Source organism: Gorilla gorilla, chromosome 9 (genome assembly GCF_029281585.2).
Source record: "Gorilla gorilla gorilla isolate KB3781 chromosome 9, NHGRI_mGorGor1-v2.1_pri, whole genome shotgun sequence".
In the NCBI taxonomy this organism is placed as follows: domain Eukaryota; kingdom Metazoa; phylum Chordata; class Mammalia; order Primates; family Hominidae; genus Gorilla; species Gorilla gorilla.
Genome location: NC_073233.2, coordinates 66,280,309 through 66,305,746, shown reverse-complemented (window position 1 = coordinate 66,305,746; position 25,438 = coordinate 66,280,309). Strand labels below are relative to the sequence as shown.

At 37.5% G+C, this 25,438-nt stretch overlaps 2 protein-coding genes across 7 annotated transcripts in view; both read right to left on the bottom strand.

Annotated features, from left to right (window-relative positions):
- Nucleotides 1-253: 253 nt before the first annotated feature.
- CNTF (ciliary neurotrophic factor) lies at nt 254-6,487 on the bottom strand. 2 transcript variants are annotated; one of them, XR_008669835.2, is made up of 3 exons: nt 5,893-6,487; nt 1,123-4,725; nt 254-588 (listed from the first exon to the last, which is right to left on the bottom strand). XR_008669835.2 is itself a non-coding variant. In XM_004051224.4 (2 exons), exons 1-2 carry the CDS (start codon nt 6,004-6,006, stop codon nt 4,237-4,239), a joined length of 603 nt encoding a protein of 200 aa, XP_004051272.1. In that variant the 5' UTR covers nt 6,007-6,487; the 3' UTR covers nt 254-4,236. The 2 variants fall into 2 exon arrangements, 1 of the variants encoding a protein (XP_004051272.1); XM_004051224.4 differs by having other exon boundaries at nt 254-4,725.
- A 1,316-nt stretch (nt 6,488-7,803) lies between these two features.
- Nucleotides 7,804-25,438, bottom strand: part of ZFP91 (ZFP91 zinc finger protein, atypical E3 ubiquitin ligase) — a 41,844-nt gene continuing 24,209 nt past the window's right edge. For 2 of the 5 annotated variants that reach the window (XM_063711231.1, XM_063711233.1), the window contains exons 3-11: nt 18,724-18,933; nt 18,429-18,465; nt 17,669-17,815; nt 17,027-17,161; nt 16,415-16,465; nt 15,899-15,977; nt 14,395-14,509; nt 11,925-12,024; nt 7,804-11,554 (exon numbers count right to left, since the gene is read on the bottom strand). In XM_063711231.1, the coding sequence (XP_063567301.1) occupies nt 11,044-11,554; nt 11,925-12,024; nt 14,395-14,509; nt 15,899-15,977; nt 16,415-16,465; nt 17,027-17,161; nt 17,669-17,815; nt 18,429-18,465; nt 18,724-18,933 (1,385 nt within the window). In that variant the 3' untranslated portion in view covers nt 7,804-11,043. The remainder of the gene's footprint in view (nt 11,555-11,924; nt 12,025-14,394; nt 14,510-15,898; nt 15,978-16,414; nt 16,466-17,026; nt 17,162-17,668; nt 17,816-18,428; nt 18,466-18,723; nt 18,934-25,438) is intronic. The other 3 variants (XM_031015902.3, XM_031015901.3, XM_063711232.1) reach the window with 3 other exon arrangements.

Sequence of the window (25,438 nt, the reverse complement as noted above, 5' to 3'; positions counted from 1 at the left end):
TCATCTGCAGTCTAGCTGATAGGACTACGTATTCAGAGGGCAAAGCATTGGCCTGGTGATATAGGGGCAATCTACCTTTTCTAGGCTGACTGGCCCTGGGAGTTTTGCGCAGTGGCCTGGCATCATGGAGACTTACTCAGCACACTTGATTGGGCCTGGCCCTGGCTTGGAGGATTATGTTTCATCCAATGCTGAAGTCACCTGAAATTCCCCTCATTCATCCAAAGATACAGAAAAGAAGTAACTCATGGTATTGCTGAGAAAAGAACTTTATTGTTAGCTATTCTTGCATCTTTTGTTTTCTATGTGTTCAAACCAGATTGATCCAAATAATATCTTTTGTTAAGAATCATAAGCACATAGATTTTATCTCACACCCAGACACTTCATCAAACTATCAAATTATCTTATTCTGTCTTTATCTGTAGTTCTCAGAGGGCTACAGAAGCCAAGAAATGAAGTTTTTATCATTTTTCGCTTTTGAATGCACCCACATTCAGAGAGCTCATTCTTGGGTGGGTCTGACGCTTGCAGTGGAGGTGGGATGAGGCAGGAGGCCAAACCATTCCTTTTAAGAAATGTCCTGACCTAAACAGTACATTAACAGTACATTAGTCACACACTCACACACACACACACACACACACACACACACACACACACACAATCAACTGAAGTGAAATCAAAATTCTACTCCCCCCTACCCCCTTCCTCTTTACAATCCCCTTTACATCCTGGTGGAGGTCTCTCTGCTTCCTGTGTCTCTATTTCACCCCTTAACAGAGATGCTCAGGTACCTCATGAGGAGCTGAGGATTCACAAACAAAATTCAATCTAAATAACTTTTCAGATATGTCTTCCTGAAATATTTACTAGTCCTCTCCCTGTCTGACAAGTGATCACAACAATGAGTCATCCTTTGGGCATTGATCCATAGCAGCCTGAAATAACAGCAATACCAGAGCTATGACTTTACATTTTCCATTTTTATTAAAACTCTCACTTCACTTAAACCTGATAATCTTAAGGCTGATTTTATTCCATGCTTGGCCTTCAAGTTTGTGCTGATTTGCGAGCCTTTTCCAAATCACCCTCTTACATGAATGCAAGAAAAACTCTCACCCATGCAATTCCTTGACTCAGGAAAACAAGATCTCTTTACCCACAGAGGACTTTTCAGAAGGTACTCTCTGAAAAGGAGGCAGAAGAAATTGTTTTTACAAAATGAGTTAGGGCTAGAAACTAAATCTATGTACCTTAAACTATAATTCAATCTATATAGTTATACCATATATGATTTCCCAGAGATCTTATCCATATCAGATCAACAGAATAAAACCTAATGAACAAAATCTTCTTGGGGTTCTATATTCCTAAAAAAACGTAATTCCATAGTGTCATCGTTATCCTCTTCTTTACTATAAGGCACACATTTAGAACACTAATCCATTCAGTCCCTTTTTCTATTTATCCATTTCAAATAAACATGATGCAATGTTTACACATTCAGATCTCATACATGTTGATTTTTGTTGCATGGTCTACTGCTCATTTCCCGTTTATCTTTTTCTAAGATTAGCTTTCCCCACACTTCTTTTGGGTGCATATTGTATGCTTCTTGAAAGACAAGTACACAGCATTTTGCAAAGTGCTGACAATGCACTTGGTAAAGACATGGTGATTCTGTGACTTAATTGTGACTTACACATTTTTCTATCTCCTCCCATTCAGTGGTTAGTACTTGTGCCTTTTGTGGACCCTCTGCCACTTCAAATTCGCCTCTTATACATACATGTTCCTTTACATGCAACTCATGAGAGCTTAAGCCAAGCTCCACTGAGTTCTGAAACTTCTGCTGATGTCTGCGGCTGTACCTGCTGAACATAAAAACACTTGGAGAGGGGACACTCATTTTTTAAAAACTTTTTTTTGATGGAGGGAGTATGGGGCCAACATCTTTTAATTTTTTATTTAAAAAATTTCAAAAATTTATTTTTACATGTATAATTGATGGGGTCATTTTAGATGCAGCAAATTCATAGTCAGTTATTCCCCATTAAGAAATTGTAGACATATTTCTCCATTGAACAAAAGTATTATCCAGATAGCTCTAAGAGCTTCATATTAATAAGCAGAGATTTTATTATTTGAGAATGCTGCTGTTAAGCAGAAGAAATTAAGAGAAAGCTTGAATGGAATAAGACTATACATTCAGTGCCAAAATTACAAATGATCACCTACCTCTTCCCTTCTCTCATGACGTCTCTTTTGTATTCAACCAGTACAGAGTATTTTGTAGTTTTGTACTGAGACACAACTCCTACCTCCTCCAGGAAACTACTTTGGGCCCCTCTCCTTCCTTTAGCTTCCTAACAAACCTGGGACTTATAATTTCGACTATGTGTGTGTGTGTGTGTTTACAGAATCTCTGGTATCTCCAGTGAGAACAGAGTAGGCCTCACACTCTCCTCCTAAGTCCAGAGAATGTGAGGTGAAGGAGTTCTGTGACTTTTTAACTTGAGTAGTATTCCACTCACTGTCCACAAAGGCTTGGGTTACACTGTCTGCATCACTGATCACAGTAATGTACGTGTGTGTGTATACACACCCACAACCATATTGCCACAAATGCATATTAGAAAGCAGGGCCTTACTTTCCCTGAACTGTTACAATGCCTAGCCCAGAGTACTCTGGTAATAGTGACTTCATGGAGTTTTGTACACACACCCATGTGAGAAAGGATACAAGCTAAGCTACTCATCCACACCTCATGAAACCTATGGGAGTTAGCCCTGACTCATGGTTCATTTACGAATACAGAAGCCCCAATTAATTAAATTAACTTGGTCTCCCAATCCATGATCTTGAGTTTTAATTGATAAGTATAAAATAAATGACACACTTGAAAATTTTTGGATTCACATCACACCACCAGTACATGGCCTTTTCCATTAATGTCCGCATTGACCAACCTTTCATACTATGTGTGGTTCTTACAAAAAATTAAAAGCAGAGCCTGCCCCTTTGTTGTGCAGCACAGAGGCTTTACTCTATAGTTTCAGAGTCTCTGGTATCTCCAGTAGGAACAGAGTGGGCCTCACCCTCTCCTCATGACTAAGTCCAGAAAATCTGAGGTGAAAGTTTGACTTTTTAACTTTAGTATTCCACTCATTGTCCACAAATGCTTGGGTTACACTGCCTGCATCACTAATTAAAAGTGAGGTAACCTGGTATAAGCTGTGCCCAACCCAATTATTTGAGAACATTTAGTGAGCACTTGAAAACCAGGCTGTATTACTAAACATCCCCAGCTTCCAAAGTTCAGAAGTTTGGCGGGCCTAATCATTTTCCAAAATGGAACCTTAAGATCTCCAGCTGCCCTCCTCACCGCCAAGTATGAACAATAAATCCTGACTTTAATGCTAAAATTTGCAACTGACTTCTGAGGACATCTAACAGCAGCTGTTTTCCAGCGATGGGAATAGATTACATGGATGCATCTTCCAACACCCTGTGACAAAGAGGTGCAGTGATTCATGATCAAGCCTCTAAAGTGAAAGGCACATAGGCTTTACAAGGAGAATGATCTGTGTTCAAACTCAGTGTGCCACTTGTTAGCTGTGTGAGCTTAACCAAATCTCTGTGAGCCTGTTTTCTCACCTACCGAATGGCAGTAACACCACCTTGCTCACAAGGTTGTAAACGCTGTACATAATATACATAAAGACCCTTGGCATATTGCCTTAATATAGAAGATAATAAAAGTTAGCCATTATTATTCTTATTCTCTAAGAGTTTAAATCAACTAAAGAGTCTGATTTTAAATTGAATCTTCTCAGACCGAGTCATCCAGAACTAGAATTAACATATGTATATTCTGTCTGTAAGGCAGTTAAATGCCTGTAGAGGTTACTTAGTGGGTTAGAAAGGTTAGAACCCTTAAGTGGAAGGACGTTGTCCCTGCTCCCACTCTCTTACACCTGCAGCACATGCAAGCACGCACACAATCACACCCCCAGGCTAAACTTGTATGCCCATTTGTGTATGTCTCCAACGCTACTTGATGAAAATGTCTGTAGTCCTTCAACAGGCTGCAGGTGGTCAGAGAAAAAAGAAAGAAAATGCCTGTAGTCCTAACCGTTTTCAGAAATTTAAGATGGGAAAGCGAGGCCCCAGGGAACTACGCATATTCCATTATTAGAAGAGAAAGCAAGGAAGAGAGAAGGGACTAACTGCTACATTTTCTTGTTGTTAGCAATATAATGGCTCCCACATGCTGGGATCCCAGTCTGATGAGAAGAAATGACACGAAGGTCATGGATGGACCTTACTGTCCACTGTGAAAGCTCCTGCAGCACCTTTAGGCCCCACAGCTTCTTCTCAAAGAGACCACCATCTCCAACATTAATAGGCATCCCATCAGCCTCATTACGGGGGATCTTGTATTCCAGGAGTATCATTAACTCCTCTATCTGGTATGCAAAGGCAGCGACTTGGAGAAGAAGGGTATGTATAGCTTGATGGAATTCACCTTCGGTTGGGGTAAAATGCACCTGCTGGTCTTCTAAGAGCCTGGCCAACAAAACATGGAAGGTACGATAAGCTTGAAGGTTCTCTTGGAGTCGCTCTGCCTCGGTCAGCTCACTCCACTGATCAGTGCTTGCCACTGGCACCCCATCCGCAGAGTCCAGGTTGATGTTCTTGTTCAGGCCCTGATGCTTCACCTGGCCGAGGATACAGGAAAACACCACATCTTCTGTCATCACCCCAGTGTCCTTAAATCACCCCTAAATTTCATACAAAATCTCACTCATCTCTCTGGCCAAGGATCCAAGTTGTAAAGTAAATAATATGTCTACAGTAGGAACTCTTAATTTGGGCTCTATGACTGGGCTTTAGAAAGACTCAATAATCCCTGAAATTGACTACCTATGGATTTTTCTTGGAAGAATGTTCAGATTTTATTGAGTTCTAAAGGTTGAAAACTGATTTAGAAGAATTTTTCCTTCTCACTTCAAACTCTCTCAGTAACTGGAATATTTTAATCATATTAAAGTATTTTTAAACATACTTGTAAAAGACACTGGCCACAACTAGGAGGACTAGGCATATAGCCATTGTAGAATTTCTCTAACTTCCCTCTCCCCATTGAGCACTCCCAAAGAGTCTGATTTCTGTCTGGTGAGGCTGTACAAAGATAAATCAGTTCTCAGCCTAAATTCAAAACTCTCCACAGGGGTTGGAGTATTTCTACAGCATATCTCAGGTGGAAATTGATGGGGATCCCCTTACTGTTAGAAGACAAATCTGGAACTCCAGAATTAGCTCAAGAATCCGACACTTCCACAAGTTTCCAATGAATCTTCTAGGAGATCCTTTTGATAGCTTACCTTTCTCTTTAGACACACTCTACTTTTGACGCAGAATACTAAAAGGTGGGTGGCTAATGCTATATAGGAGAAATTGGTAGGATTTACAAATTCCTCCCACGTTCATAGTACTCTTCCTATCCCATAAACCTTTCATTTACATAGCTAAAAAATTCAGAACAATGGCTATGAAGAACCCAGAGGGCCCATGGCTAATCTGTTCTAGTAGTATTCAGAATATATGCAAATAAATTTGGAATAGCCTCCAAGACATATAAGCCAATCCTTTCTAGAACTCCATATATATTTTCTCATTCAAGTAACTTCATCTCCTAAACAGCCCAGAGGAAGAAAATAAGGTCACATGGGTTTCCCCAAGGGAAGGGCCCATGTCAAATAACCTATATGAATGACTATATGATTAGAGCTTTCACAATTGGTAATGGAGCTGATGCATGATGGTAAGTTGCTGGATCAAAAAAGATGAAGGGAAAACAGATAACAGCAAAATAGGCAACTTACATAAGATTCCGTAAGAGCAGTCAGGTCTGAACGAATCTTCCTTGCTAGCCAGATAGAGCGGCTACAGAGGTCCCGACGGTGAGGGGTCAGCGGTGAATGCTCTGTGAAAGCCATCCCTTAACTCAACTGTCCCAGGAAACAAGTGAGCTGGGTTTACTTCTGTCTATACTGGTCCAAATAAGAAATGTGACTCTCAAAGACTAAACCCACTGGGCATTCTCCACTAACGGGATTGTGCACCCCACCCCCACCCCCTGCCTGACTCAGAGGAGGTAGCAAATTCCTGGCTGTGGATTTTTGTGCCTGTGGAATCAAAGGGCCCTTTTTAATCATATTTTTTTTTCCCCTGCAGCATCTGCCTCCATCTCTCTCCTCCACTCAGTACTTAGCACACTTGTTTCTATGTCATTGTTTTGCTTTTGCACTTAGCAACAAGGTCACTATCATACCAATCCTCATGGCACCCCTGCCTAATGTAATCTATCTCACACACTTAGAATTAGTTCATTTTATTATCATTCTCCCTTATGCTTCCCATGTCTTTTTTCTCGTAGGCTGGCGAAATGTTCATTCAATAAAATTGTTATTGATACAGCTGCCATTTATTAAGTATCTACCATGGGTCAGTCAGTGAGCTAAATACTTTAAAGCAATTCCATTTGATCTTCAGAATATTTCTGAGGTAAATGCTATTTCTCCATATAAGAAACTGAAACTTCAAGAAATAACATGCACAAAATCAAGTAACGAGGCTTGAATTTAAATAGAAGTCTGATTCTATAGTTGTCTCTCCCACTGACTTTCCAATTTCATTTTCTGTTTAGGTAGTTCACATTTTGTTCAAGAAACAAAGGGTGTGTGAAGTCCTTTAAAAACAGCATTTTTTTCACTCCTAACCTTAAGTACTTTTTAAAGGTAATTTAATTTATACTTAAAAATCAAGCAAGGAAGCATCTCTAATTTCAATCATGGTGCCTTCCTGGTAGCTACATAGGAGGAGGAAGGTACTGTTTAGGCCTGTTCTCTTCCAAAGAACAGGAAACACCCAACGCTAACTTGGTAACATTTCTAAAGCAGTCTCACTCAAGTGACAACATGCTTTCCTTTTTTCTCCCCTACCCAGTCATACCACATGCTTCTTAAAATAAGAGAATGAGCTGGGCTTTGAAATGACAGTGTAAAAGTTAAAAGGTACTTGGAGGGTTGTCATTCTATTCCATTTAACTTAGAAAATGACGCTTATTGGGTAAGGGCTAAAAGTTTCATCCCTAAATGAAATAATTAGCTTTCATTATTTATATCATAGATATTGCCAATAAGCTGAAACACATACCATCTTAGAAGCAAATTTATAAAAGTAAACAATAAATGGGAGCTGTAACAGAGCAGCCTGGGCAGCTATCACAGCATGGCTTTTAGAAGGCAGAAGGATTATAGTTTTTTTTTTAAAATAAAAATCAGTACTTGATATAAACATTCAATTTTGAGAAAAAGTATTAATATTAAATGCTATCAAGGTTTTGTCATTATCAGGGTAAAATTAACCTCACATAATCCTTAATGTTCCATCTACTAGGTTAATATGGCCAGTTTTCTTAGGAGGCAGTTGTCAAAACATCAAGATTCCCAAGTTTGCTCAATAACAGAATCATGTCATTTCAGCATTAGAAATCAAGAACAGTCAAAAATTAACCACCTGATTCTCAACAAAAGCAAACAATAGTATGCCCCACATAACACCTGTTCTGAGGGCATTTGGTTTGCTTAGCAGCATCACATGTTTCACCCCTAGGATAACTGTAACTCAGTACAACCAAGGAAGACAAGTTGCTTCCATGAAGACAACTTTTATTTTTCTTCTTTACATATTTATTTTTAATATGCCTTACCTAGATTAAGAGAAAACAAAGATTTGAAAAGCAAAGTATCCCTTTTATTATAATTTCTTTTTACATAACCTTTTCAACCTATATTCAGGTAACTACCTGTCTCTCCCATGAAAGGAGAAGGGTCCTGCACATTACAACAGGCAAAAAAGGCTTTTAAGAAATAAAATATTTTAAATTGATCCATTACATTTGTTCAATTTTCTTGAGTACATTGGAAAGTGGGAAAAACACAAAAGGAGAAAAAAATGGTATTTCAAACAACCAGACTATAATAATCTTAGTTAGATTGGTAGTACACTCATTATACTTTTTCCCCAAACAGGTACAAAGGAGGTTCAAGTGCTCTATGTGGATGCTAGTCTATACCTCGATATTTTTATTTTACTCCCAGTACTCCCACGGCCATGGCCAGTGTTTGCCTAAATTCTCTGAAGCATATCAAGGAGTCTCAGTTACGCAAAACAACCTTGGGCAACCACAAAGAAGAGGGATGCACATCTCCCAGAAATATTAAGTAGCTGTATCTCAACTACAGTTTCAGAATTTAGAACCACCAATTCAAGATGGAAATATGCAGTGGGAAGAGTTATTAAAAAGGTAACAGAATTTGACTAAGAGTATGAAATGCAGAACTTTAAGATTAAAAGAGCTCCCTGGAAGGACAATGAGGCATATGGAGCAGAAGGGAAAGCAGGGAAAGGGCTGAGATAGTTTAATTACACCAACTCTTTACTATGCAGCATCCCTTTATCAAAAGGAAAAATATAAAGTCCATAAAAAATATTTTAGTATTGCAAACTGCTGCAATAATTTATTGTAGGCAAATGGTAGCTATAAAGAGGGTCCTTGACCCCTAAAAGAAAAGAAAAAGTACAGCAAGTTTCTAATTAGTAGAACTAACTAGTTGTTTTTTTTGTTGGGAGAGCGGTATAGGAAAGGAGAATACATTTTCTCCCATCTCAGAAAGATTTTTAAAAATGCAGTTTGCTTTTGTGTAGGTGGCTAAAATATCTGATGACTAACCACTGCAAATGAAATTTACGGAGACAAAGGATAAGTGTGACAAAAAAGCTAAGTGTGGAATATAGATGCTAGCTAGTCAAAAAGTGTAAAAGGGACCTGAGAGGAGGACAACTTTTTTGTAGATTGATCTAATCAATCTTGTATTTTCAAATCTAGTCAATATACCAAAGTCGACTCCAAACCATGTTGGCAGGAAAGCATATTCTACATCCCTTCTATCTTTATTCCATTTTCTATCCCCATATTATGGAGAAATGGCAAATCTGCAACACTCTGAAAAGAAACAATAGCGCATTTGAGACTGGTGATTGTAGGTGTCTCACTCTCTGTTCCCTGGCATCCCAAATGCTGACACTAGTTGGTATAAAGTAAGCCTCTTTCAGAAATGACATTTTGTTACTCCTCTTTTTGGGAAAAAAGATTCTTTGAAAAAATTGATAAGCCATGTTTGTGAACGTCATTCTTTCCAAGAGCCATCATGCATTTCTGACAATAAACAATGAATAGGGTAAGCCTTCGATTCTAGCTTCTGAGGCACACAGGATAGGAATTACTCTTTACCTGAAGATGAGCCAAAATAGGGTTTAGGGCTTCTGGCGGTATGACCTTGTACAAAAACACTACCTTTTCTCTCCAGTGAACAGCAATAAGCAATCTATTCCCCAACACAATCTCTATCCCAAGGAAATTGTGATTCCCAGAATTTTAGGTGAAAGCCAAAGCAATTATTATATAGGATTATTAACTTTGGCTATTGAAGTTTTTCCTCTTCGGAAGTGTTACTAAAGGGGAAACAGAGCAGTTTTCTTTGACTTAAAATTTTAGGACTCATAGACTTTGTTCCTTCACTAACAGCAGTGTCCTTCACTAACAGGGAGCTGGAATGAACTGATGATAAAGCAAAGCAGGAAACAAAAAGCAAGGAGCCAGAGATGGGCCCCAAGGGAAATGTAACGAAATGGTAGGGACAAAAAAAAAGGAAAAGAAACAAATTCACAAGAAACAATCATCTATCTGTAATTTAGATTCTGAACAACCCTCCTCACCCTCTCAAAATTCTTAAGTCTCAACACTGTAAAAATCTCAAAGAGCATACTAGTTACCATGAACCTAACATTCTTCCCTAAAAAGGCTTCCAAAAAAGCACTAGGCTATTGTAGTGATTTTGTTAGTGCTGAGGACCAGCTTTCTTTAAAGGCCACTGGAGAGCTATGATTTCAGAGGCTGGCTGTGCTTCTTCAACCCTATGTCTTGCCTTCAAAGTACCTGTTATGGAAGGGATCCCATGTCAAAATAATCTAATCTCTCTCTCCCAGCCCCACAAAATATAGCAACAAAGACTCCAGAAAAAAAAAAAAAATCAGACTTTCTGTTAATAAATAAGGAATCTCAGGTTCCACAACACAAAAACACACATGTTCAAAGTGCAAATTTCTGCCATTAGCCTGGGACTTTTCTCATCGTCTCACTGATACAGAGCCCTGTCTTACAGTCAAAGAGACTGTAGAGGGCAGCCCCCTCCCTATTGGGAGCCTGCTTACAAGCAAGTGAGCACCATTGAGAGCCATATGGAGGGTTGGGAAGGGGACTGAGATGCTGGGATCAAAGAGGAGGGAGGTGGTCCCCATATATCCTTCCTTTCTGAAACCCAGGGGGGAATAAAGGAAGAGGGGATGAGAGATGTGTGCTGTTTTAACAGCTCACCCTGCTAAGGGGCCCTAAAGTGCCAAGTCAAGCTGCCAGCCTCCAGAGATTAGAATTCTATGGTATTTGAAGATAAGTGTGCCGCAGGGGGTAGGAGCCAGAACCATAGGGCAGCAGTAGAGGAGGAGAAGGGATTTAGAAGACAGTAATATACGATTAAAAGCTAAAAGCTGATCCAGAGCACATCAGAGTTACAGGTTGGAAAGGGGGATCTGCCGATGAGCAGGAAGTCTGCTGATGGCTGGAACCGAGTATGAGAATAACCCTCACTTTAAGAGCTGCTGCTGCTTCTTTTTTGTCTACCTTTCTGGTAAAGACAACATCAATTTTATAAGGGGAGCAATAGAGGGAGAACAGGGGATGGGGATGGGGGGGTGGAGGGTGTATGTATGTGTGTGCTGTGATCCACAATGGAAAGAGCAGGCCCTTCAGTTATTTCACTAGATTTTAAATGCTTTAGATTTTTTTTTTTTTGTCCTTTTTAACTTTTAAATACAAAGTCTGAGCTGTCCCATGCCCCAAGTCTTCCTGTCCACTAAGGTCCGGCAGAGTCTGAATCTTCAATCAGAACCTCTGTGGTAGCACCGAGTATATCTGAGTTCATAACCAGCCCTTCAGTGCCTCCACTGCTGCCGCTTCCCACAAAGATCTTCCCATCAGCCATCAGGCTCACCCGTTCCGTCCCACTGCAGTATGACTTTGACATCCCTTCAGCTTCTAACAGTAGGCACTCTCCAGAGGTTGAGTTTCCCAAGGGCTCAGGAAGAAGAGGAAGACCCTGACCATCTGAAGGCTGCGTCAGGGACTCTGGGTTAGTGCCCAAGATATCTGTGCTGGTGATGAGGGCGCCTGCATTGGCAGCCAGAGCTTCTGCAATCAGCACCTCAGGGTGGCTTTTTGCCTTGTGTGCCACTACGCTGTCCTTCTTCTCAAATTTTTTGCCACAGATATTGCAAGAAAACTGGTAGAAGGAGTCTGCATCATGTTTCTTCATGTGCCAATTAAGAGATGCCTTTTGTCGACAAGTAAATCCACAGATCTCACATCTAAGGAGAGGAGAAAAGGAAATGGCTGATCCAACAGAGAAATAAAGAGTGCTCTTATTCAGGATCAGGGTTAGAGTTTAGAGCATACACACACACACACACACACACACACACAATAATCAGTAACATACTTCTTTTGAAGGATTGGGAAATGTTACTAGATAGAAAACTAATCTGATCTTCTTCTGTTTGCCTGAAAAACAGAGGGAAACTAAGAAAAAGGCCACTAACTAATGCCCCCAATCAATATCCACTCATTTATTTGATGAAAGTAAACAGCAGTGGCAACTAATATGTTTGTAAAGCAGCAAACCTTCAAGTAGGGCATATATCCTTCTCACCCAGATGTTCACCAGTAAATAATACTCACTGTAATGGCTTCTCGCCAGTGTGAATCATCCGGTGCACTGCCAGATTGTGGGAACTCTTGAAGGCCCGAGCACAATATTCACAGATATAATCCCTTTGATCTATGAAGAAAATACTGTGGTTAGTGTTCTATTTAGATACCCTGTAAATATTTTCCCTTACAGTAAGTAAGCAGATGATGGGGCAGGCAATTTAGAGTAAAAGCAATGCTGTTTTCAATGTATAAACACTTTGGGTAAACAAAATTTAAAAAAGAAAAGTATTGCTTTAAAAAAAAATCCAACATTCAGTAGCATAAGGACCTGTTTAAAAAAAAAAAACAAAAACAAACAGAAAAACTAGATAAAAATATAAGAAATGGAATCCTAATCTCAATTTTACCACTAATCCAGGTCTTGGATACCAAGTGGTTAGCAAGTAAACAACTATATTTTCCATATATTTTACTCCTTAAAACAATTTTTTTCACAGACAATGAAAACTGAATGATTACACAGAAAGAATCTGGCATTCAAACAAAACAAAAACAAAAAACAAGAACTTGGCACTGTATAGAAGAAAACTGATCTAGAGGTAATCATACCCTGTTTCAGGTTTAAAAAATGTTACCCAAGATAGATAAACTTTTCTCAAAAGACTGGAGTTGCTGCTATCAAATATATGTAAATAACACCTGTATTACTTTACCTTATTCTCCTACCCATCTTCTGCACCTTTCAACTACCTCCCTTTGTCACTCACAACACCCTCAACCCCATTATGCAGGATTTCTGATGAATGTGGTAACGCGGTGTGGAATCTATGAGGCAAAGGAGCATTGTACTTATTCATTTCTTTACCGTGTTTGGGAAGCCCATGCACAAAGAGATGCTCTCTATATATATTTGTTGAATTAATGACCACTACATTTTCTACTCCTTTTGCTTCAAATTACCAGAATTAATGAGAATGAAAACATGAATTTAAGTTAAAAGGTGAACAATATCCAATTTAATCTTATACTCCTTTCCAAACAGCTTAGAGATCACCTGGATAGCTTATTAAATGTATATGCTGATTCAGCAGGTCTGAAGCAGGGCCTGAGATGCTGTATCTCTAATAAGAACCCAAGTGATGTCAATGCTGGTTGGTCTGTATTCCATACTTTATATAGCAAGGTCTAAAAACGCACAGTTCTAACTTAGGAAACTCTTAGCATCTCCCAGGTCATGTCCACATTTCCAGTTCCACAGCAGGACAAACCTGTGTGGGGCATCTATTTGCTAAATAAACGACATTTGCAAAAAAAGTCTGTATATACTAATTTGCAAAAGTAAAACATCATAAATTGTATTAACCAAATATAAATATTTGAAATGGACTGAATTTATAAAACAGTTTTTCATAGGCTTTTGATATTTAACTAAAACAATCTAAAGTGGCTGTCAGAAATAACTTTTCTATGGCATAAAACAGTATTAACAGGGAGCAGAAGGAACAGAGAAATTGCAGTACCTATCAAGAAACAGAAATAACTGTTACTTGTGGAAATAACTCTGAAGAAACATGGTATAAGAAAACTGTAGACTTTGGAGTGATTAAGATTCAAGTTCAATCCTGGTATTGTGCCAGGCTCTGTGCAGTCAATAGCATTTTATGTTATCTCATTTCATCCTTACAATAACTGATATTGGTATCCTTAATACACAGAGAAGGAAAAGTGAAGAGAGAAGTTAAGTAACTTTCCTACAGTCAATGAAGGAGTTATTTCATTTATCAGTATGACCTTGGGCAGGAGACATATTTCTACAAGTAGAATTCCTAGACTTACTCTCTAAGACTGTTGAGAAGGTAATGTGTAATTATCAAGTGTCTGGGACATACTCAGTGGTATGCACCCAATTTGTTCCTATTAGGTACACTGCACTGAGATGGTCAGTGGTTACAAATAAATTGAATTTGAGTCTATTCTATAATACATATTGCAGACACTCAGCAACTCTTTTTGACAGTTCCTATGGGAGTTTACATGCAAATTCAACAGCTAGCCTTCACAGTTCCAATAGCAGCAGGGTATTATGCTTCTCCTAAAAACTAGCTATGTGACCATGGGCAGGTTACTTAATCCTGCCAAGCTTCTAGTTTCTTAGCTGTAAAATAAGATCAATATAAACAAATTTAGTGGTGTTGAATAGACTAATTAGCAATAATATACATAACGTATTTAGTCCACAGTTGATACAGAATAAATGCTCAATAGAAGATCATTATCCTGGTCATAGAAGTTCAAGAAGTCAAAGGATAAAAATTCAAAAGTCCTAGTCTGCCCATCCCTTGTAAAATTTGTCTTACTACATTTTATTTTCACACCTTTTCCCCGCACTTGACTATAGAATCTTTTAAGACTTATGTTAGAAAAACGTTATCATTACCAACATGCAAAACTAAAGCACAGTACAATTACCTACTTGATAAACACATTTTAAAAGTACCTGTATGATGTTTGGCATGTCGCAGAAGTTGCTTCTGGAGCCTGAAGAGTCGTCCACAGGAGGGATGGGGACATACATACTTCTTCTTCAGCAAATGCTGGTATTTAATGTGGTGCTAAAACAGAGAAAGCGAAAGGGGCGAAAAAAAAAAATTAAGGCTTCCTGAAAGTACTTGTCTTTGCTAAGTCAAAAGTACTGAAGGAAAACCAAATACTTAGATTTCACACATGGATAGTGAGGGAGTATAATAAAGTGGCTAAGAACATAGGCTATGGAAATACAGACCTGGTTTCCAATCTGGGTCTGTCATTCACTAGCCTTTGTAATCTTAGGAGACAAATATTTCAAGCTCCAGTTCTCATTTGTAAAATGGAGGTAACAATAACCATCTCAAAGTGTTGTTATGGGGATAAGAGATTATGTATTGTACTGTGCTTTAGAGCAGCAAATGGCACACAGCAGAGGAGGAGCGGCTATTGTTATAACTGAACCACGATCCTGAAGTAAGGCCTTCGTGTCATGTTATATTTGCTGCTGAAGATCAAACAGGTATTTCCTAAGCAGTATTTCACTTTCATGTTTCCTGCCAGACCGAAATATAAGTGGTACCTTTACTCATCAAAAATAATAATAATAATCTACTCAAGAAAAATAAAAACAAAACCTCAACTAAAAGTCTTTTATTCATTCTACACAGTACCCAAGAAATCACAGGTTTGAGTTCTAATTTTACTTTTTTTCTAAATCACTTAAAAATAAAATGTTACTCTGTATTTACACCACATTGGGAATTACTGTAATATTGAAAGATTCCAAGGAAAGCCCTCTATGTGGGTTCAGATTCTTAGTCACCTCTTTTTAAACAGGAGGTGCTATGAATTTGGATGTGTTCACCACAGTTCATGTGTTGGAAACTTAATCCCCAATGTGATAGTGTTGGAAGGCGGGACCTCATGGGAGGTGCTTAGGTCTTAAAGGCTCTACCCTTATATAAATGGGTTGATATTATCATTGGAGTAGATTTGTTACAAAAGCAAGTTCAACCCATTCTTGCCCTTCCACCATGGGCTGACACAGTTAAAAGGCTCTTGTGAGATGTGGGCACCATGCTTTTGGACTTTCCAGTCTCCAGAACCACAAGCTAATAAATAAATATATGTTCTTTGTAAATTACCCAGTCTCAGGTACTCTATTATAGCAGCACAAATGGACTAATAATGATTAACCCATTTATACTGGAGGTTGCAAATGTATTTTTGTGAAAAATCAGACCTTGGTGATGACCTTGAACAGTAGGATATAAATAACTTGCCCAAGCTTAGTGTTCTAATAATGGAACACTAGGCATAAATGGGTTAAAGTCATTTTATGTTTAAAGAAAGACTTTTCTTGACATTACATGTCAATGATAAAGCCTACACAAGCCAACAAATTAAAGTCTCGTGGCGCAAGAACAAGTAATGGAACACAACCTGAAAGGCTCTTATATAACAACTTCACTGACCTGCAAATAGCGAGGATGGGCAAGGACAGTTCCACATCCTTCCATCTCACAACGGACATACTGGATTGGAGGCTTTTTTCTATTATCAAAATGCAGAAGAAAAGTTAGCCAAAAAAAAAAAAAAAGTGGTACTCTGCACAGTGGCCTCTGACTCAAACTGTGCTATTGGGAATAGCTATTTTATAGTAGAAAGAATTAAAATCTCTTTACTACTATACAGATTACACAGAATTTGTATTAGAAGTAACCAAGAATTAGCAAATATTTGACAGAATTAAAAAGTAACACAAATAAACTAATAACCCCCCAAAGGTAAAGTATTAAGATTGTTAGAAATTTCAAGCTCTTACAATGAAAATAAGATCATAACACCTGTGCATCTAGGACATTAGTGAAGTTGCTTTTGTGAAATTTTTAAATAGCCATTCCTGCAGGATTATCATGAAGTCTAAATGTGTGAGTAAAGTGCCTGGTATTGGAATAAGGTGTAAAACAGTAGGGGTAAAAATTCCTCACCTCCTTTTGGGTAAACGTGGACTTTTGTCATCTTTTCGTCTTCTTCCTCTCCTGTAATTGAAGACAGGGTAACAGTAGACATATTCTGAATCAAAACTTACACAGTGAAGGCTGGCTGAAGACACACACACACACACACACACACACACACACACACGGCCAAAGAACAAGTGGCAAAGGATAACCAAGAATACATAAAGTCAAAGATATATCTGGCAAATCAAGCAAGTAATTTTACCCTGAAGTAATTTCACTTTCAAATCAGTCTGTAAGACAGATTAAATATATACCTTCCATAAACTATGCAATACTATGAAAGACTTAGATGAATCTCAATGTATTACTTTTAGAGTTGCTACCATGTATCATCTAAAAACACTAAGATTAAAAAATACCTTCTCCTTGCAATAGAACTGAAAAACCTAAACATTTTTTTACTAAGAGTCTCTCCAGTGAAATTGTCAGCTGCTTGAGGCCAAATTTTTTTAAGTTAAAAAATACATATTTTGAAGCATGTATATGTCAACATCCTTCCTCACACTCCCACTCTTTTTTCCACTAATCATTCAAAATCTGTTAGATTTTCATTTTTAATAATAATTGCCTACTCACTTCCTTGGAGGTTCCTCATCCTCTCTAATTTCATTCTCCTCTTCTTTCACCTCCACCTCTACTTCCACTTTAATTTCCTTCTTCTCCTTCTCTTCTTTTACCTTCCCTGATTTTCTCCGTGGCTTTGGGGTTTCCCTGAAAACACAAATGCATTTCAATACTAGACAAAAGATCTTTTCAAGGAAGACTATGACAACAAATTTAAGCTTAGAGTTATCACTGATTTGTTATAAAACTACCTTCCTCAGTTCATGAAATGTGATTTCCTACCAATCATCCTCACATGCGTAGTAATGATCCAAATATATGTATATGTTGCTCATGGAATGAACCCTCCCCAGACTAAAGATGCCTGTAAATCAAATTTCACTATAATTGTAAAGAGAAACGAGACAATTAGTTAAAAAATTCTAAGTATTCAGGCAATTCATGATACCTTGTTGAAATAAAACATGCAGACTCACAAAAACTTGTATATAATCAAAATAAAGTTCTACAAATGGGAAAGAGGATTATTATCAGGGTATGGTAAGATGTTAGACTTACAAAAGAAGTGCATAATTAATTACTCATTTAAAATTAATTCTATACCCATTAGCTTGGCAATAGACAAAATAAAAGCATGCAACAGTGCCTTCCTACTTGTATTTCATTAACATGTCTGCAGTAAAATCTGAGACATGCCTTTCTAAGTGGGGTTTGTAGGTCTCATCTCTTGGATCATCTTTGAATGGTATCTCCTCTTCACTGATTAACATCTCTTCTTCCTCCTCCTCTTCCTCTTCACTACTAAAAATAAGTAAATAGAAATGAGACATTCTGGTTGTAGGGAACACGTCTGAGGGGATTTTATTTGGTAATTTTTTAAGAGGTAGCCAAAAACCGATAAAGTCATCTAGCATTTTCATCCTAATGACCTAACTGGACTGAAATCTAGCTGTTTTATCACAAAGAATAATAATTGAAACTAAAAAGACATAAATCCTAGATAAAGACAGGGTGATGACAACTCAGTGGCATTAAAAGTTAAGAAACAACTGGCTTTGTAATACTGTCTGGTGATCTGCTATATCAAAAGACCTACTAACAGATAAATCACAACACAAAAGATTCCAATAAAATCTCAAAACCTTGGCCAAAACACCCATATTTCACATTAGTGCCTATCATGGAATAAGTCCAAACACAGAAGATACTCAAGACATGATTTCTAAGCTATGTAAGTAGATTACATGGTTTAAGTTCTAATCAAGCTCAACATGGAATCTAAATGCAGTATCAAAACTGAAGTTAATTTCTCTTACAGCTCAAAATAATTTCAAATGGAAGCAACTTCTGAATCATTTACTGTGACTATGCTATGTCCCCAAAGGTTTAAAAATGAAATATTAATTTTTTTTACCTAATGCCACCTGGAGACTGATGCTCTTCTCCAACATCTAGAAAAACAAAGCCAAAAACAAAATTTTATTAGTGTAGATATAAGATATTTTCTCTCTGCAGTCAAGAAATGCAAATCAAATTACTGCATGGGGTAATTATACAAAAGCAGAATATCTGCAAACTGTTCAAAGAAATACTACCTACACCATCAAACCTGCCCCTGACAGTTAAGCTGTTAACACAAACGTTCAACATTACATTTAAAATGTAACAGCAACTAGTTAGTAAACAGCCATATTCTAGTTGCACTGTACCATAATCAAGTTGGTCTGTATTTGGTTCTGACTTGCAAATGAGCTGCAATGAACCGGTCTTGGACCGAGAGCTTCGGGTGTTCTCTGTATCACGATGGCGAGAAACAGATGTCCTACTACTACGCCAGCCCCGGCTAGGTCTAGATGCAGCAATGGAAACTTCCTGAGGGAGGGCAGAATCGTCTTCTTCCTCTTTTTCTTCCTTGGGATCTAAATAAAAAGACATACCATTCTCTTTAAGTTTACAGTTAACCAATAACCATCCCTGTATATCTACTAATTGTAAATACAGTTGAAGATAAATTAAATATTTTCAAAGGAAAAAAACTGAAGACTTTAATTGAAATAATAAAAAAAGGAAAATGAGATAAAACTTATCCTTAATGTCATCATGCTAAAGAAATTACTTCATGTTGCAAAGTAGTAATTTTATATTGCCTTATCTTCTAAAAAATGCAATGCTAACTATGCAAAATACACTTAAGTAATTGGATTCATGAAATTCTACCTTTTAGATCTAAGTTAAAAGAAACTAAATTAATTAGTCCCAAAAAGATGACCAGAACTACAGAGGCACCAAAAAGAAAGAACCATAGATCCAGATGTTATTTACAACCGAACAAGTCTATAACAAATTACTAAAGAGGAATTCCTAACAGGAGTACTTTTCACTCTAATCAAGAGTTTTTCTTGGAACCACACCATAAATTTGAACTAATCTATAGGGCAATTGAATGGTAAAGTCCAGCTCTAGTGCTATCTGTTTCAGTTGTCCTATAAGACATTGTGTACAGGAGCACACACAAATCTGTTATTGTTATCCTATATTTTGTCATGTTTTAAGGGTGAAGTACGGTAGGTCATCCTCTCTTGAGTAGTAAGTAATAAAAAGTTAATCTCAGAAACTGGCTTTCATACCTGGCGTAGCTAATTACTTAGACCTATATAAAAAAAAGTACATTAGAAGTGAGCCCATTTTAACAATAGAAGATTCTTTAATTCTATTATGGGAAAGGCCCAATAATAAAACAAAATTTCAGGTCATAAGATACACATAAAAACAATTTTCCTCATGGCAAAAATCAACCATAAACAAAGTCTAATAACCCAATAGAAAAATAGGAACTAACAGGCCGGGCTCAGTGGCTCACACCTGTAATCCCAGCACTTTGAGTGGCCAAGGCGGGCAGATCAAAAGGTCAAGCGTTCGTGACCAGCCTGGCCAACATGGTGAAACCCCGTCTCTACCAAAAATACAAAAATTAGCCAGGCGTGGTGGTGCATAACTGCAATCCCAGCTACTGGGGAGGCTGAGGCAGGAGAATCACTTGAACCCAGGAGGCGGAGGTTGCAGTGAGCTGAGACTGCGCCACTGCACTCCAGCCTCGGCAAAAGAGCAAGACTCCATTCCAAAAAAAGAAAAAAGAAAAAACAAAAAACAAAAGCTCAAAGCTCAATCCACTCAGAACAAGAGACTCAAATGAAAACAATAGCATGACACCATTTTTCATGTATCATATTGGGGATGATCATATTTGACAACATAATGTATTGTCAAGACTGTGGGAAAACAGGTCCTCTAACACACATATGATAATGTATTAGCAAAACCTCCATGCAGACCAATTTGACAATATACATCAAAATTATAAATGTATATACCTTTCCACATGATGTTCAACTACTAGAAATTTATCCTACAAAATTACAATCATATTTATAAATGATTAACGTATAGCACTGTTTTTAAGTAGTAGAAGAGTAGAAAACAACATTCAAAGAGGGATTGGTTTCACAAATAATTGTGTACATATGTAAGAGAGAGATATATATATAAGATATATATACACACAAATATATAACTTATGAAACCAATCCCCCTTTGAATGTTTAGTTGTCTACTCTTCTACTACTTAAAAACAGTGCTACACATTAGTCATTACAGTATGTGTGTGTGTGTGTATATATATATATCTTACATACTATAATAACATTTCTGGAAGAAGTACAAGAAATTCTTAAGTACTGGTTACTTCCAAGGTAGGTGCAAAAATATGTGTAGTAATTTCACCTTTAAGTATATGCCCTAGAAATATAAACTACCACATGGAGGTTAACTGTATTATGTTTATAATAGCAAAGAACAGAAACAACCTAACCCTCTGTCAAAGATAAAGTGCTTAAATAAACCATGATACCTTAGTATGATTGAATACTATATAGAGGTAGGTTTATGTTAAAAATGACATGGAATTATCAGCAAAAATATTGTTAAATGTATAAAAAAGACACAAAACTATATATACAGTATGGCAACATTTTTGCTTAACATTAAAAAATAGTTTACTATGGAGCAATGTGGTGACTATAGGCTATTTTAGCTTTAATTACACTGAAAGTTTTATGACAATATACTGAAGTAATGAAATTAGTTTGAAACACAGAGATAAATAGCAGTGCGAACAGTTCTAAACAACCATCAAAATCAGTTGTGCATTTCCTTTCAGCTGTCTTTTTCCATTCATTATTGCATCACCCTCCTATCTGAGCTATTTTAATAGAAAAAATAAAAAATAAAACATTAATATAGGTGAAAATACCTCAAAGGCCATTCAGTCTAAGCACAATCCATTACGTTTTACCCATAAAGTATCTGGAAGCCCAAAGAAGCTTATTCAAAATCACAAGGTTAGCTAAGGACACATAGATTTAGAAATCATATTTTGAGATTAATAATGAAGGACTTTTACATATAGGTCATGACTACTTTTAAAAAAATTTCATCAAAAAGAACAATTCAACACCACCTATGAAGTATTACAACATTTAATAATAGACACATCTTTTTTTTCCTTAACCCAACTGTACCGAGTTGGACTTTAAACTCACTCCATAACCTCCTGTCCTCAACAAAGCTCCTTTCTTCTTCATGATGAAAGGATGGTATGCCCACAACCTCCTATACTGTAGATTTTACTCATTGGATAAATGATGCCAATTTGATAACAATAGTTTACCATCATGAATAAGGCATAATAGCCTATCTTATTGAATACTACTGCTCCCGTCCTCTAAAAATCTAGTCTTAAAAAAAAACCACTCTGTCAGAGATGACAGCAAAAATGTCCCTCCACAGAAATAAACACATATCATGAACAAAAACTGTCAGAATCAACTTTGTGGAAACTCTTAACAATAGTTAAAGGTTATAAAAGCGAAGTGAGCACTGAATCAAGAAAAAGGTGAGTAAAGATGTTTAAGGAAATCTGTCAAATCACTTGATGAATATAAGCGAAAGGACCAGAACCTTTAGAGACCACAGAGACCAAAGTAGGAGCTAAACATTAGGTACTCACGGACATAAAGATGGCAACAACAGAAACTGGAGATTATTGGGGAGAGGTTGAAAAACTATTGGGTACTATGCTCAGTACATGCGTGATGGGATCATTTGTATCCTAAATTTCATATCATACAATATGCCCCAGTAACAAACCTGCACATGTACCCCCGAATCTAAAATAAAAGTTGTAAAAAACAATGTTTAAAGAACTAAAGACAATCAGAGCTACAGAAAATCACTGACAAAGTACTAAAGGAAATCAGAAGAAATATGTCTCAACAAATACAGAATACCAATAAAAAGATAACTATAAAAAGGAACCAAGAGAGGCTGGGTACAGTGGCTCACACCTGTAATCCCAGCCCTCTGGAGGGCCAAGGTGGGCGGATCACCTGAGGTCAGGGGTTTGAGACCAGCCTGGCCAACATGGCAAAACCCCATCTCTACTAAAAATACAAAAATTAGCTGGGCTGCTTGTAGCAGCGCATCCCTGTATTCTCAGCTACTTGGGAGGCTGAGGTAGGAGAATCACTTGAACCCAGGAGGTGGAGGTTGCAGTGAGCCGAGATAACACCATTGCACTCCAGCATAGGCGACAAGAGCGAAACCACCTCCCCGCCCAAAAAAAAGGAACTAAGAGAAAAAAATTCTGGAGCTGAGAAGTATAATAACTGAAATAAAAAATTCACCACAGACTTGAAAAAGAAGAATCAGTGAACTTTAAGCTAGGCCAACAGAGATGATCCAGTATGAAGAATATAAAGAAAAAAAGAATAAAGAAAAATAAAGCCTAAGAGATCGTTTAGACAACCATTAAGTATGCCAACAGATGCGTAATAAGATTTGCAGAAGGAGAGGAGAAAATGAACAGAAAGAATATTTGAAAAACTATTGGGGAATATAGTCTGTACAAACAAGAACTTTACCTAACTCCTAGTAGGATAAATGAAAGAGATCCCCACCTAGACACATTATTATCAATTGGTAGAAAGACAAATACAAAGAACCATAAAAACAGCAAGAAGTGACTCATAAGCAACAAGGAATACTCAACAAGATTAACAGCCTCTCATCAGAAACCATGGAAGTCAGAAGGCAGTGTGATAACAAAGTGATGAAAGGAAAAAAAAAATCGTGAAGTAAGAATTCTATAGCTGCCGAAACTATTCTTTAAAAACGAAGATGAAATTAAGACATTACCAGAAAATCAAAAACAGATTATCACTAGTAGATCTGCCCTATGAAAAATGCTACCAGGAATCCTCTAAGATGAAATTAAAGGACACTAGAGAGCACTTAAAGCCATAAATTAAAACACTGGCAAAGATAATTACAGAGGCAAAAATATGATATTGTACTTTTGATTTCTAACTCCTTTTTCTCCCTACATGATTTGAAAGACAAATGTATAAAATAGCAATTATAAATTTATGTTAATGGGCATTTGACATCAAAACATACACTTTGCAACAATAACATAAATGGTGAAGCACAGAATAGTACAGAGCAGAGATACGTTTACTACTGAAGCTAAACCGGCATTAAACTAGATAAAGTTTAAAGTACTAAATGCAATCCTCAGGTAACCACTAAGAAAATAAAAATATACAGAAAATGAAAAGAGAAGATGGTACACTGCTATGTATCTGCAACACAAAGAAGGAAATACAAAGAAAATAAAGATCAAAATAAAAGATATTAAGACAGGTAGAAAACACAAAGCAAAATGGCAGGCCATTCTTATCGGTAGTTTACATATATATATATATACTGTGGAATTAAAAGGTACATATTAGCAGAATGGATTAACAAAAAATACAACCAATCTACAGTCTGTCTACAAGAAACTCACGTTAGACCTGGTTGTCCAATCTTTTGGCTTCCCTGGGCCACATTGGAAGGAGGTGACATGTCTTGGGCCACACATAAAATGCACTAATGATAGGTGATGAGATAAAAAAATTTAAAAAAGAACTCATAATGTGTTAAGAAAGTTTACGGTTTTGTGTTGGGACACATTCAAAGCCGTTCTGAGCCACATTCAGACTGCAGGCCATAGTGGACAAGTTTGCTTTAGATCCAAAGACACAAACAGGTTCAAAGTAAAAGAATGGATTAAGATATTACATGCGAATAGTAAGCAAGAGAGAGCTGAAATAATGTATTAGTCTACCAGGGCGGCTCTACCAAATCACAACAAACTGGGATGTCTTAAAACAACAGAAATCTATTCTCCCATACTTCTGGAGGATAAAAGTCCAAAATCAACACAATAACAGACCACACTCCCTCTGAGACTCTGAGAAGAATCATTCCTTGCCTCTTCCTAGCTTTGGTGGTGGTCAACAACTTGGCTTATAGCTGCTACCTTCAATTCTATCTCCATCATCACATGGTGTTTCCTCCTGTCCCATGTGTGATGTCCTTATTCTTATAAGGACATCAGTCATAGTGGATTAGGGCCCATTGTAATACAGAATAACTCCATTATAACTTGATTATATCTGCAAAGATCCTATTTCCAAATAAGTTCATATTCACAGGTATTAAGGGCTAGGACCTCAACACATTTTTGGAGGGATAAAATTCAACCCGTAGTAGTCTGCACCTTCTGGTTCCCTAAAATTTATGTCCTTCCAATGTGCAAAATACATTCACCTAATCCCAACCTCCCAGAGTCTTAACCCATTCCAGTATCAAGTCTAAATCCAAACAATACCTAAAAATCATCAACTCAAAAGGGATCAAATCTCATCATCTAGATCAGTTATGAATGAGACTGGGGGTATGGTCCACTCTAGAGCAAAATTCTTCTCCATCTGTGGTGCTGATTCCAAAAAACAATGGTGGGACAGTTATAGATTACACATCTCCATATCAAAAGGAAGAAAATAGAAGGGGGGAAAAAAGGGTCAGGGGTCCCAGGTTAGTCCAAAACCTAGCGAAAAGCATTAGACTTTAAGGCCTAAGAATAAGCTTTTGTGGATAATGGTTTGTACTCTGAGTCCACTGGGGAAATAGCCCTGCCATCGTGGCCCCAGGAAGTCTAACACACCCAGGACCCAGCATTTGTGGCTCTACCCTCACCATCATTCTTCTTTAATTCCATTCTGTCTCTGTCCCATTCAGGCCAGCCTGGCAGTGTTTCTGCTGTCACAACATTCTCAAAAACTTTGTCAGTCTTTCATGAAATTCAGTGGGTTGAAGCCACCAAATGAGAGTCCTCCACAGATCTTTCCTGAAAAATTGCATGTCTATTCTGGGAAGTGCTGAGATGGCTGGTTCGATTCACAATTTATATACCAAGTCTCTTTAGAGAATAGCTATCCAGTCACAGCCTTGGTCCTGTACCACAATACACTATCTGGACAG